The 13,159-nt window shown below is 34.6% G+C and overlaps 1 protein-coding gene across 13 annotated transcripts in view; it reads right to left on the reverse strand.

Annotated features, from left to right (window-relative positions):
* Positions 1–13,159, reverse strand: part of KIF21A (kinesin family member 21A) — a 155,088-nt gene that overhangs the window by 76,863 nt on the left and 65,066 nt on the right. For all 13 annotated transcript variants that reach the window (XR_005240013.2, XM_037997284.2, XM_008002848.3 and 10 more), the window contains exons 2-6: positions 4,901–5,123; positions 4,591–4,773; positions 2,752–2,901; positions 1,898–2,032; positions 1,213–1,380 (exon numbers count right to left, since the gene is read on the reverse strand). Coding sequence is in view for 12 of the 13 variants with exons in the window: in XM_037997284.2 (XP_037853212.1) it covers positions 1,213–1,380; positions 1,898–2,032; positions 2,752–2,901; positions 4,591–4,773; positions 4,901–5,123 (859 nt within the window). In the remaining variant the exon portion in view is untranslated. The remainder of the gene's footprint in view (positions 1–1,212; positions 1,381–1,897; positions 2,033–2,751; positions 2,902–4,590; positions 4,774–4,900; positions 5,124–13,159) is intronic.

Consider the following 13,159-nt stretch of genomic DNA (forward strand, 5'->3'; position numbering starts at 1 on the left):
TATGATTTCACCTCCACTCCCCACTCCCTTAGCCCCCTCATTCACCAAATTATACTTTAAAAACCGCAGTCTCTGAATTTTTGGAGAGACTAATTTGAGTAATAAAACTCCAGTCTTCCATTTAGCTGGCTCTGTGTGCATTAAACTTTTTCTCTATCGCAATTCCCCCATCTTGATAAATCAGCTCTATCTGGGCAGCGGGCAAAAATAATCCATTGGGTAGTTACAACTCTGATGCTACTGGTGTCACAGAAATTTAGGGATGTCATTACATTTGTGCAGGCACAAATTTCCAGTTTTGTAATGAAGATAATAAGAACATTTTAATGCACAAAACTTTGCTCTAAAACATTTCCTTCCATATAATGAAGCTTTATGCTCACTAAATCACAGGGAGTTTTCCAATCAAAATGCCATTAAGTGGCATGGTATTAAAGTTAATTTTTAATATAACCTAGAAAAAGTATCACTTTTAAAAAATCATTACCAAAAAAAATTATAATTTCCAAAGTCAATAAAATGACTGTCATAAAATATTATCAAAAGGCTACTTTGAAAGTCTTCACCCATGAAATAACTTAATATTAAATCTTGGGCCAAGCGCAGTGGCTCACGCCTGTAATCCCAGCCCTTTGGGAGACTGAGGTGAGTGAATCGCATGAGCCCAGAAGTTTGAGACCAGTCTGGGCAATGTGGCAAAACCCCATCTCTACAAAAAATACAAGAATTATCTGGGTGTGGTGGTGCTGGCCTGTGGTCCCAGCTACTAGGGAGACTGAAGTGGGAAGATCAGTTGAGCCCGTGAGGTCAAGGCTACAGTGAGCCATGATCGCACCACTGTATTCCAGAATAGGTGACACAGTGAGACCCTATTTTAAAAAAATAAAAGATAAAAATAAATAAATAAATTGATTTTGACAATATATTGTTAAATGTGGAAAGAATTTTTCAAATAATTTGTATATCTATAATTTTATGCACATATAAATTTTAGTGCAACTAAATTTATACACATGAAGAAAATCTGTAATATAAAAAAGAGAAAAAAGCGTGAGGAGATCAGAGATTCAGTGCATTACTAATAACTGTTCTATAATTTTCATTTCTCAGTTCAGTGTCTGAAGGATTTCCATATGGATATTATAAATTACAAAAGACAAAAGGACAATAGAAAAGCTCTGATATATTCTCAGCACAAAGCCTTAATCTTACAAGTCCACAGTTGATAGAAATGCCTTCTTTTGCCCTCTCGCCTGTAGCTCCAGTACGCTTCAATCTTTCTGACCCTGCGAGATCAACAAAATGGAACTTTGCAGTCAGGGTTTCAAATTCATTCATCTGTGCTGATTCAGAAATAATTTTATTATCAGTTGCACTGTCCTGAAATTAAGAAAAATAATTGAAAATATTTTATTAATGTAACATTAAATATCCTCCTACTCTACCTTGAGCTCATCCCACGTACACATATAGGCACAACCAAATAAATAGGCATAAAGCCAAATAAATAATAAATTCAAAAAATGTCTGCTGGCAATTAGAAATTTAAAGGCAGAAAAAGCCTGGATGTTCAGAACTCAACTATTATCAACTGAGGCTTTGCTTATGCTAATGAAGGGAAAACTACAGCATATAATCCTCAAAAGCAAAGGGTCTCAGGTGATGACATCCAACATATGGCCACAGCATCCTTTCTGGTTTTTCAGACATATATACAATTTTTTATTTCAAAATCTGACATGGCTGACCAGCTTTAACTTAACTAGGATCAGAAAAGGAAATCAGAAAAAGGAATGACTAAATTAACTGAATTTGGCTGAAATATATTCTCACAGAATTCATGTGGTTTTAGGGAGATAAAAATTGAAAGTTTAAGAAATTAGAATTGATAACTCACAGCATCAATTTGGGGACACAATCTGGTTTGACACACATGAATGGTAAAAATGGCATGTGAACGAGAGCTCTGAACATTCATCTGGGTACTGGCAGTTGTTCGGGATAAAGCACCCAACTTCAAACACTGCATCATCTGAAAAAGCGGAAGAAACAAAGGACTTTACTTGAACAATAAACAACATACTATACAATCCAAAGTCTGAGGTAATGGCTAAAACCCACCATGTTAAGTGATATAAAAGATGTGGAATTTCACATTATTAGTTTAGTTACAGGCACTTTTTGAGATGAATTTCTCAGTATAATAGTGTATTATTTTTTAAATAGAAGAAAACACTGAGATTCCATTGTTTGCCATTTGCTGACATTTGCAGCTTCCATTCCAAAACTGTTACAGTAGAACACTCTGGTACAAACTGAGCAATAACTTGAATTATTCAGGCTCTTCTCTATCTTCCGTTAAAATTATTTTTTGTAATTTTTCTCAACAATCTCCCTCTAGGAGCCATGATACAGTTCTACATAGGTTAAAGCAAAAAGTACAAAAGGATTGTGGTCTCATCCTTCACCATCAATTGTCTAACCCTCTTTCTCTAGCTGTGAATGAAAGCTATTCATAAATTTTCTTAGATTCTTTTGATGCTGTGACAACTATGCTGACTTTATCATAACCCTGATATTTTTATACTAATATTCTGATTTTTAAAATGTGAGGAAAGAAGACAAGATTTTAATTCCATGTCATGCTTCAGGATATAAATTTCATATCTTGATCTTAAGCAGACTATCAGCAAAGCTCACTATTTAAACAAAGCCAGCTATGCTCTGTTTTAACTACAATATAAATATTACCTCTGATTCTGTATTCACAGTACGTGTTGTAACGCCCACAGTATAAATTCCTCCAGTTGAATCTTCATGAATTCTTATATTTGATTTTTTATTTTTTGCATCAATATCACGAGTGGTATCAAATAAGTCAAGGACCTCTTCATTATAGAGCTATCAAAAAATATTAGAAATTTAATTTTAGCAGAAATTGTCTGGGTAGTTGTCATAACAACACATTACATAATGTTTTCCTTCATACAGATTTTTAAAGTACTTCAAAATGACATATTTTTTTTTCAAAATAACACATAAAAATGAATGAGGCTATTATTACAACAATTATAAGCAAATGCCAGATTTATTTACAAGAGTAAAAACAGTAAGTGACTTAATCATGACAAATGGGTTGAGGACTAGCTAAAATGATCTAATAATCCTTTGCAAGAGATAATTAAATATTTACAAATACAAGCAAACCCTAGAAACACATGCCAAATGTAGACAAATCTTAAGCTTCAGAATATTTAAAGAATTTTTACTACTTGAGCTAAAAACATATTTTCTATTGCCCTGAAACCTTTCTTAACGAGTTGAAAAATTAACGCTTAGCATGTTTGCAAGGTCAGCAACAGTATTAGTGTTCCTGTATCAATAGAGGCTGAAAAAACCCAGATACCTCCTTAAAAGAGGATACACACACCTGTTTTTCTATCAATATGTTTTAAAGTTACAATGCCTAATATCATTCTGGAAGGTGAAAGGGAAGATGGAATAACACTGTTTCTTTTCTTTTTCTACCATCATTTACTTTCCTTGGGAACACACAGTTATATTCTCTTTGGTTTTTACTAAATAAGAATGTCCATTAAAACCAGCAGAAAAAAAAACTGATATTAATTTTTCTATTTTGTGCTACACAATGCTGAGTAAAATGTTTCATCAATGATGAAAATGATTAGCTCATGGATCAGGTAATTTAGACTAAATTCTCTTTGCACCAAGAACCCAGAATTATGCCACTGTCCACCAAAGTGCAATATTGGCTCAAATCCTAGATGTCCTCTTAGTGTTACTTTCCTTCTATCACACTAGACAGCCTAAATTAATCCAAAGCCACCACCACCTTTGGACATTATATCAAAACATCTGTCTACCTATGCAAGGATAATTTCTTCAGCTAGATAAGTGCTACAATCTGAGACCTATTATTTCTCACATACTTCCCCTACTTTTGGCCTTAGTCATTAAGTTCCCACCACTTTGTAAGCCTGTCTAAATTACAACAGTAATTAACCTTTATCTATTGATAAAAATAAGTACTCACACCTGTAATCCCAGTACTTTGGGAGGCAGAGGCAGGTGAATTGCTTGAGGCCAGGAGTTCAAGACCAGCCTGGGCAACATGGCGAAACCCCATCTCTACTAAAATTACAAAAATTTGGTTGAGTGTGGTGGCGCATGCCTGTAGTCCCAGCTACTCAGGAGGCTGAGGCACAAGAATCGCTTGAACCCAGGAGGCAGAAGCTGCAGTAAGCCGAAATGGTGCTATTACACTCCAGCCTGGGTGACAGAATGAGACTCTACCTCCAAAAAAAAAAGGGGGGGTTCTTAAATAAACAATATTAATTGTTATTTTATTCTATGGACACTGGTCAAGTGTTTATAATCTTAAACTCAAACATCACTTCCTACAAGTAAGGAAAACTTATTTCTATTATCTAATGTTAATTTACTCAAACAACATTTATTGAGTACTATCTTCAAAGCACTGTACTAGAAGCCAACAGTATAAAATCATGAACACTTATGGTCTATAAAAACAAACTTTAAAAGAAATTAATGCCAAAATTGGATTATTACCTCTAAGAATTGGGCATTCACTTTAAAATCTGGAGGAGGAAGCCCATTTTTAATTGCTATGTGTTTTTTTTCTTCAATACTCTTAAAAAGATGTTTAACAGCTCGAGAAATAATACCCTGTTCTTCCTCAACAATGTTAACATCAAATCCTGTTCCCATTGTGTATGTTTTACCAGCTCCAGTCTAAACAAAAGAACAGAGAAAGATTAGTGTTCAACCTTAACATAACCTTAAGAAACAAAAATGAAAGCGCAACTGAATTAACATTTCTGAAAAGTTTCAACTCCTATGAAAATAATATGGCACTTACTTGTCCATAAGCAAAAACTGTAGCATTGTATCCTTCGAAGCAACCTTCAATTAGTTTTTCTATACATTGAATGTAGATCTGCTCTTGCTGGGAGTCAATGTCAAATACATAGTCAAAAGTAAAAGCCTTGTCTTTCCCTAGGAAGACCTGAGGCTCTCCCGGTGTGACAGATGTACAAATATGGCATCCTTCAATCTTCTCTTTGGCAAGCTGTGGTCTTATTCTGTGAGAAATAATCAGAAAAGAAAAAAATAAAATAAATGCCAAAAAAAAACCTCTCAAAAAATAGGACTTAAAAATTCTTGGCCAAATCTTTTTTAAAACTCTGATGTAATTACCTAATGCTTATTCAGTTGAAAAGTTTAAATAAATTGAATTATAATGAATCAATTTCAGTATATGAGATGACTTTCTTAATTTCAATGAGATACTTAACAATCCCCCAAAATCATGAACAAGAGTAAAATCCATCTTAAAATTAGATACTTATCCAAGAGGATACTTTTCCTCTGCTCTGTAAGAGGTAGATACTCAATCCAATAAATTCTGCTACCAAAGTGCTATTTGCTATTATTATTGTTTTAGATTTTTTTTTTCTCTTTATTTCCAGTGGTAATAGTATGGAAAAATAAAAAAGCAAGGACATTTATTTATCTTAATGTCTTGATGCCCTTGACTCGTCTTTTTTGCTAACTCTTCACCAGTGGTTTCTGAACCTATTTGACCATTATGTTCTGTCACAGTAACATGTTTAAGCATATTCCCACAACATATATATATTCATTTATAAATAATATTCATGTTCTACCATATTGATTTGTCATATACTGAAATACTGTCATCTCTCAGTTTCCATGAAAGATTGGTTTCACAACTCCCCATGGATAACAAAATCCACAGATGTTCAAGTCCCTGACATAAAATGATGCAGTATTTGCATATAACTTACACACTTATTCTTCTGTATACTTTAAATCATCTCCAGATCACTTATAATACTAATACAATGTTAAGCTATATAAATAGTTGTTATACTGCATTATTTTAGAGAATAATAAGAAAAGAGAGTCTGTACATGTCCAGTACACATGTAACAATCCATTATTTTTTCTGAATATTTTCAATCCACAGTCAGTTGAGTCTATAGTTGTGAAACCCCTGAATATGGAGAGTCGATTGTACATACAAAAGCAGAATTTTAAAAAGAAATAAATTAGAAATAAATATAAATGAAAGTTCTAATATCTTCTCTCCAAAACAGTGAATTATTATGAGTTGCCTTTCCTCCACTTGGAGGATCACTGCACTACACCCACACCACATCATTGTGCATCCACTTGAATCCAATACCTTCCTGTCTGTCTTCTCTCTCAAATTTCAAAACCTATTTTCAAAGAAGAAAAGTAAATATGAAGATATGTTCATAACAGAATAAAACCAAAATCTAATCCTATTCTGTAGGCTCTTTAAACAGGATAGAATATTCTGGAATATATACCACTCACTTACTGTACCTAAGTTTTTAAAGAGATTCCCTACTTGCCATGGTTAAAGAGAAGCAGTTTAAGGAAGAAAGGCAAGACAAACACCGATTAAAAATATAAAATGAGGCCAGGTACGGTGACATGCCTATAATCCCAGGACTTTGGGAGGCCGATTGCTTGAGATGCAGGAGTTCCAGACCAGCCTGGCCGAAACTAACAAGGAAAATAGGAAGAACAGGAATGACAATAGACAAGAAAGGATTGAATTTCTGCAAACCTGGTTTTCTAAAATAGAATTTTGTATGCCTCAAAAATATCTTATGTAAATAATATGTTAAGTAAAGAATATGCAACTATTTTTTCTCCTCTATGATACTGGTATTTTTCTTTAATAAACTCTTCAGCTTTGTTTGTTAGCTGTAATGGAATGTACTAATCAATGTGGAGCTGTCCAGGTAATGAGGCAAGAGCAATGGAGTGGCCAGTAGCAGACCCGAGTTTTACTACTTGTCACTCCATAGGTATAATGTGGTCTTCTCTCAGAGCACCAGTTTCCTCAACTGTGGAAGAAAACCATAATTTCCAAGATTCCTTTTAGATTCAATAATACTTAACTGTAGATACTGTATTTTAGAAAAGGGAAAGATGGAAATAATATTTGTGTACTGTAGTACATATTAAATATTATTATAGCAAATAAAACAAAGAATTTCTTGTAATTTCTTGTAGCTATGCACATAGACTATAAAAACCGCCCGTGGTAGTAGCAGCTTTGGCTTTCTGGTTCCACACAACCTAGATGAGTGGTGCTCTCTAAATTAATAATTTTTTGTTTCCAAACTCCTCTTCTCCTACCACACTATATTTAGTCATGTGGAGGAAAACACAGCAAAAACTCCAAGCCTCTTTAGGAAAAATCACCGTCTTGATTGTTGCCAAGCCAGAAATAGGAGAGCCAGAAACAACCTCAATTCCAAGTCAATTCCTCCCTCTTCCGTATTCCACCTATCTAATCTAAGAGCTATTCTCTCTGAAATACATCAGCCCACCAAGTTATTTCCTCCCCCATCAACACCACCCTAATGAAGGCCATCATTATCTCTTACTTAGAATATTGCAAAAGTCTTCTAACCAGTCTTCCTGTGTCAACTCTTGCCCTCACCAACCTGTTCCACACACTGTAATATGAGTAATTTGTAAAACAGGAAGTTGGTCAGCTCACTACCCTGCACAAAACCCTTCAGTACATCTCTAAATCCCTCTGCTTTGCCATGCCACATCTTTGCATTAAAGGATTTTCACTGGTAGCCATGGTGATGGTTTATTTTAAGCAGCTTCACTACCACCTATGCTCTCTCTTATTTCTATGCCTCCAACTACATTATTCCCTTTTCCTAGACACTCTTTCCACCCTTTCAATTCCCAACTCCTTTACCTGCCTGAACATTTTTCTTTTGATATCTCTTGTTTTGGGAGCTCACACAAACTCTGCATTTCAACATAAAGTCCTGTCTGCTCTCAGGCTGTTCTCTCTCCTGAAAGCTACCTCATTAACTCCAGGTCTCTGCTTTTTCTACCAGCTTTACGGTTGCTATAGTACTCTGTGAAACTTAACAAATCCCACGTAATAAAAAAGACAAAAATAATAAACCCAGCTCTCTCATGAAAACGAGTACTGGGCTACTACTTAATATCAGTGTGCTATTAATTTTAGGTAAATGATTAAAACCATAAGCTAACTTATTTGGCTATTAAGATACTTTAAATTTCATTTCAACATAACAAAGAAAAACAAGGTGCCATTTTAATTGCAGATATGATAGCCAATTTTAGAATCTAATGTCACTCAGAATGTCTTTAACTTATTCTCTTAATCTCTACTCATCCGGTTATTATTCTCGCTAATGGCAAGGAGGATTCTGTTTGAAACACGGATGATGCCCAATTTCATCCATTTGCATGGGTAGAGGAGAGAGAGTGGCTTTAAAAGCCAACAAGATGGGTGGAAACTTTTCCACTGGATCCAAGCAAAGGCAATTTTCCAACAGGTCTCAGAAAGTCATACCTAGGAGGGGATGGTGTCCCACACATGCAGATTAATTGGAAGCTAACTATACTTCAAAGACTAAGGACAGGTTCACCTTTTTAATTCCTCTTCAAACATTAATATTTTAAAATCTCCAAATCCCTAAATTAGTACTCAAGTCAGTAATTCTCACAGGAACACCCAACCCAAGTCAATTCACCTGCTTTGTAATTGATGAGTTTGAAACCTAGCTACAAACCTCAATTTCAAAACAATTACTTGATGTTCTATGTAGACAAAATATACCTATCCTTCTGTAAAAGAGAAAATTGGAAATATAACATTTACAACTTTGGATATTTTGAAATATCTTCTTTCTCAATATTTTTATGTAAAAAATAAGATCATTAAACACATACATCTAATCCCAACACTAGGAAATAATCAGCATTAATGTTTGGATTAACTAATGTTAATCAAACTGTCTAACACTAAGAAATAATAAAGTCAAGTAGATTTTTAAAAATGTATTATTCTACAACTAGATGTATTTAAAACTGCTTCTTAAAGAAAAACAATTATGGATTAAAATTGAATTCTTATTTCTCCATTAGCAAATGATTCTTTGAAGACAGAGAATATATCTTATTCATTCCTAAAGCAAAGTAATCCACAAATATTTACTGACTTACCCCTATAAACTACATTAGGTAGGAAAAGAGTATTATAATGCAAGATATATGATAATTACAATAATATAATATCACTTTATTCTGTCACTAGAAACTTGATCTTGAACAAGCATTTAACCATGCTACATGTCCATTTTCTAATCTATAAGGAGCCTGGCTTTACTAATTCCAAGTTTAAAATGTATTTTAATTAATCCTTCAAGAAAAGCAAATCAAAGTTTCTCTATGCTGGGTTTTAAAAGGTTGAAACAAACTACTTTTTTTCCCCTGCCATACACTATCCACCAGTACTTCTTACTGTTTGTTCCTTATTGTATAACAAATATTGCTGTGGACACAGGGCAAGGGACTACTTCATTTATGAAAACATTATCATGGGCTCATTGCTGTGGAAGGAACTAGTGAAAATTAGGGGAGATTCTGAGACAAAATAGAGGAAATGTCTTAAAAGTGGGCTCTGCCTTCTCTTCTTTGCCTTTTTAATATCTGAAACTGGTGTTAGTGATTGAATATATTTAAATAAGCCAAGAGGACATGTTTTGAGATGTCCTAAATAAAACAAAAATTTTAAAATAAAGTATTTTGGGGGAAAGGCTTAACTTTTTCAACTTGAGTTTTTGTCATGAAACTTAGCAAAACTGAGTTTATACATTAGTTCTGTCACATACTGCTATTAAGAGGCAATTCACCACAACCTTAGAGTTCCTGCACATTCTTGCTGGGTATGCCAAGAATGCAAGACACAGACTGCTCTCTTCATGGATCATTTCTCAAGGTTGTGTTGGAAACAAGCAAACTTTAAGGATAAGGTAATGTCTTCACGACAGACCTGGCTTGCTTCTGCTTACTATAAAAGTGGTTAATCCATAAGCTCAATGTTTCTCAATGCCCACCTGCTTGCACAGCACCCATATAATAGGTGTATCAGCACTGCCCCCAATGGATTGAGAGGGAATGGAGAACCAGGTCAAATCAACATGAAGCTCACATTACTTATTATACCACAAGAAATAAAAGTCCTTAGTCTCCAATCGGGAGTTTTGTGTCTTCTGCCACTATTTATGATACAGTAATGGGTTAGCTTGCTAGCTTGTAAACAAGAGTGAAAACTCAGTTCCTTCACAGGTCTTAATACATACTTGCTGTGACCTTTGGCAGGTCACTTTCTCAGCCTTGATTTCCTTGTCTATAAAATATCTATTAAATATTATAATATTATTGCCATATCCACATGATAGCATCTTGAACAAATGAGCTAATATGTGACAATGAGAGCCTACATAGCTATAAAGTGTTGTTACAATACCACCTGCAAATTCTCTAAGTCATTTCCCTCATGAGGCACCCTAACATCTCGGCTTGGGCCTTCCAGTGTGTTAAAAAATGCATGATTTACTCTTTGGCTCCCCAAACTATTGCTATATTTTTAAAATTACCCTTTGGATACCTTCAGTCCCAAAGAAAATTAAATATAGAACTCCTACGTCATCAATAGAAGTGTAATGCAACAATGAACTTTCCTGCATACATGTATGCATATATATACAGATATACATAAATATATTGTTATGCAAAGATAATAAAGCTGGATGTCTTTACACCTCCACTCATAAAAAGTCATAATCCCAAAATCAGCCTTTTCATAGTAATAAATAGTCAAGTCTCAATCATCCTTCTACTTTTATCAGTATAGGGTACAACAGGAGCCAAAATAAGAATTTTTATTATTTAATATTATTAGCATTTTTTCTATAGACATATAACCAGTAAGGAAATTTCATTCAAGAAAGGAATATAACTAAGGTCCTGAGTAACAAGTCTGTTTAAGGCTGGGGATTAAATTGTTATGGTACAATTTGTCCTTATACTGAATTAAATTGAATTAAATGCTAGTGACCAGAATGTTGACAGATGAGCTACTGAAGGAATGCTGACCTAAGGAAAATAAATAAGTCTATCTTATTATAGTTTATAACTTATGTGTGCCAGAACCCATATTTTTCTTTTTCAAAATTATAAGACTAGTACCAACATCACTGAATAATCTGAGTCCAATGATGGAAATGATCAAGCTTAAATTTTTAAATGCATGTGGTTTTTGTAGTACTTTTCAGACTCTCTCTTACATTCCCACCCCTTCTATTCCTCTATTCCCCATTTTATTAAAAACATCACAAGGGATAAGCCTTTCTTTTGCTCATTTATTAGTCAAGTTATTTCTCCCTACAAATAGAAGAGGAATAACAAAAAACATGTCCTCCTTTTTGCCACTAGCCATTGCTGATTTGTTGTCCTATTAGAAAGTACTATTGTCCTTAATCAATGGTTTCATACATGTGACAAATTTTTCCATTACCTAAATGTCTTTGTAAACTGTCTCTCCTCTTTGGCTTGAGTTATTCTGATCTCATTCCCACAAGATTGTGGCAGTTCTCCAATTTATTCAATAATCTGACCTGATTCCCACTTTGTGTAGTTCTTTTACTTACACCTATCTTTTACTACACCTATCTGCAACTAGCCCACTTGGCACCTTGGTAACACCTTTGTTCTTCCTACAGAACACCAATAAATCTGTCCTCTGTACAGGTCTTTTGCCTTTCTTTATCTCATTTGTTGGTGTTTTGGATGATCATTATGTTGGATGCTACTTACTGGTGTTCAATTTCATTTCTTGATGTTAATTATATCTTACTAAATTCCTTCCTTCCATTTCCCCAAAATCAGGACAGCTATCATTTCGTCATCACAACTGAGCCCCTGGGGTTTCTGGTCCTTTTTAAAATCCTCCTCTAGTTCATTCCAGTTAGTAGATACCACAATAAGGAAGCATCTGCCCTACTTTAACTCTCCACCTTCTGTTCTAGAAATGAGTTTCTGACACACCATAAGAACTTGTTAGGCCATTTGTGGACTTGCTGAACTGTTTCCTAAGAGATCAGGCACTGCATAAATAATAAATAACTCAAGTCCATAAAAAGAAATTCCTCTCCCTCAAATGGATCTTTAATTACAATGATGGGTGATGAGAAGAAAGGTATTTCTTCAAGACATTCAAGAAAGAAACACACCTCAGTAACTCCATTAGAGAGATTATTAATTGAGTGAAAAGCCTAAAGGCAATAAAGCACAGTAATGTGTTCCAGGGACTAGGGAGTACACACTGTTATGAATGAAAAAGATGACGAAAAGAACCTGTTTTTAATCCATTTAATGATGAACAGCTGTTGAAAGCAATCCAGAAATCTTATCCTAATCTATATAATTAGCTCTGTATTCTACCGTGTCATCTCTGTGTGGTCCACTGGACTCATAAACTTTATGAAGTTTATTCTTAATAAACGGATATTCATAAACATATACATTATCAATTAAAATCCCTAATATACAGTGTACATAGCTAATGCTTCTGGCTGCAATTCTAGACTATACTACTCAGTCTCTGGTTTACAACACCCCTTGGAAAAATAAAGATTTATTTCTCTCAAGGACAGTTCTGTAGTGGCGAACCAGAAAAAGAAACCAGGAAAAATAGGATGATGAGCTATTGTGCCATCTTCCTCTGACTTCCACTCTAGTGTCTCCTACCTTTTATCCCACGGTTCATCTAAGGACACAGAGCACTGATAAAAGTTCTCTCAATTGAGGAAACCAGTATCATTCACATGGGGGTAACACTGTGCCACTCTCTCTGTTGAATAGCAGATGTTCAAAGAACTACATTGAAATAATGCACATAGGCTGACAAAATAAAGAAAAAAAAGTCAAATTCTGGATTTTTATAAAAGTCCAATCCTATGCATAACTGTAATTAATTCTTCTGGAAACTCCAGAGTTTTCTTTAGCCCTTCTCCCAGAAATAGAAAGCCTCTACCCCCACAAAACTGAGGGAGTGAGGGAAGGGAGTACTTTAAATGACAATAGGAACCACCTGCCTACTTTCCAAAGTGCTCATGAAATTTCTGTTGATGCTGGTGGCTGTATGTGGTGGCCTATTGATAACCCAAGGCCCACAGAAAATTTCATTTGGTCAACAGTGCCCTGTGGAGCACCTACT

Source organism: Chlorocebus sabaeus, chromosome 11, assembly GCF_047675955.1.
Source record: "Chlorocebus sabaeus isolate Y175 chromosome 11, mChlSab1.0.hap1, whole genome shotgun sequence".
NCBI classification, from domain to species: Eukaryota; Metazoa; Chordata; class Mammalia; order Primates; family Cercopithecidae; genus Chlorocebus; species Chlorocebus sabaeus.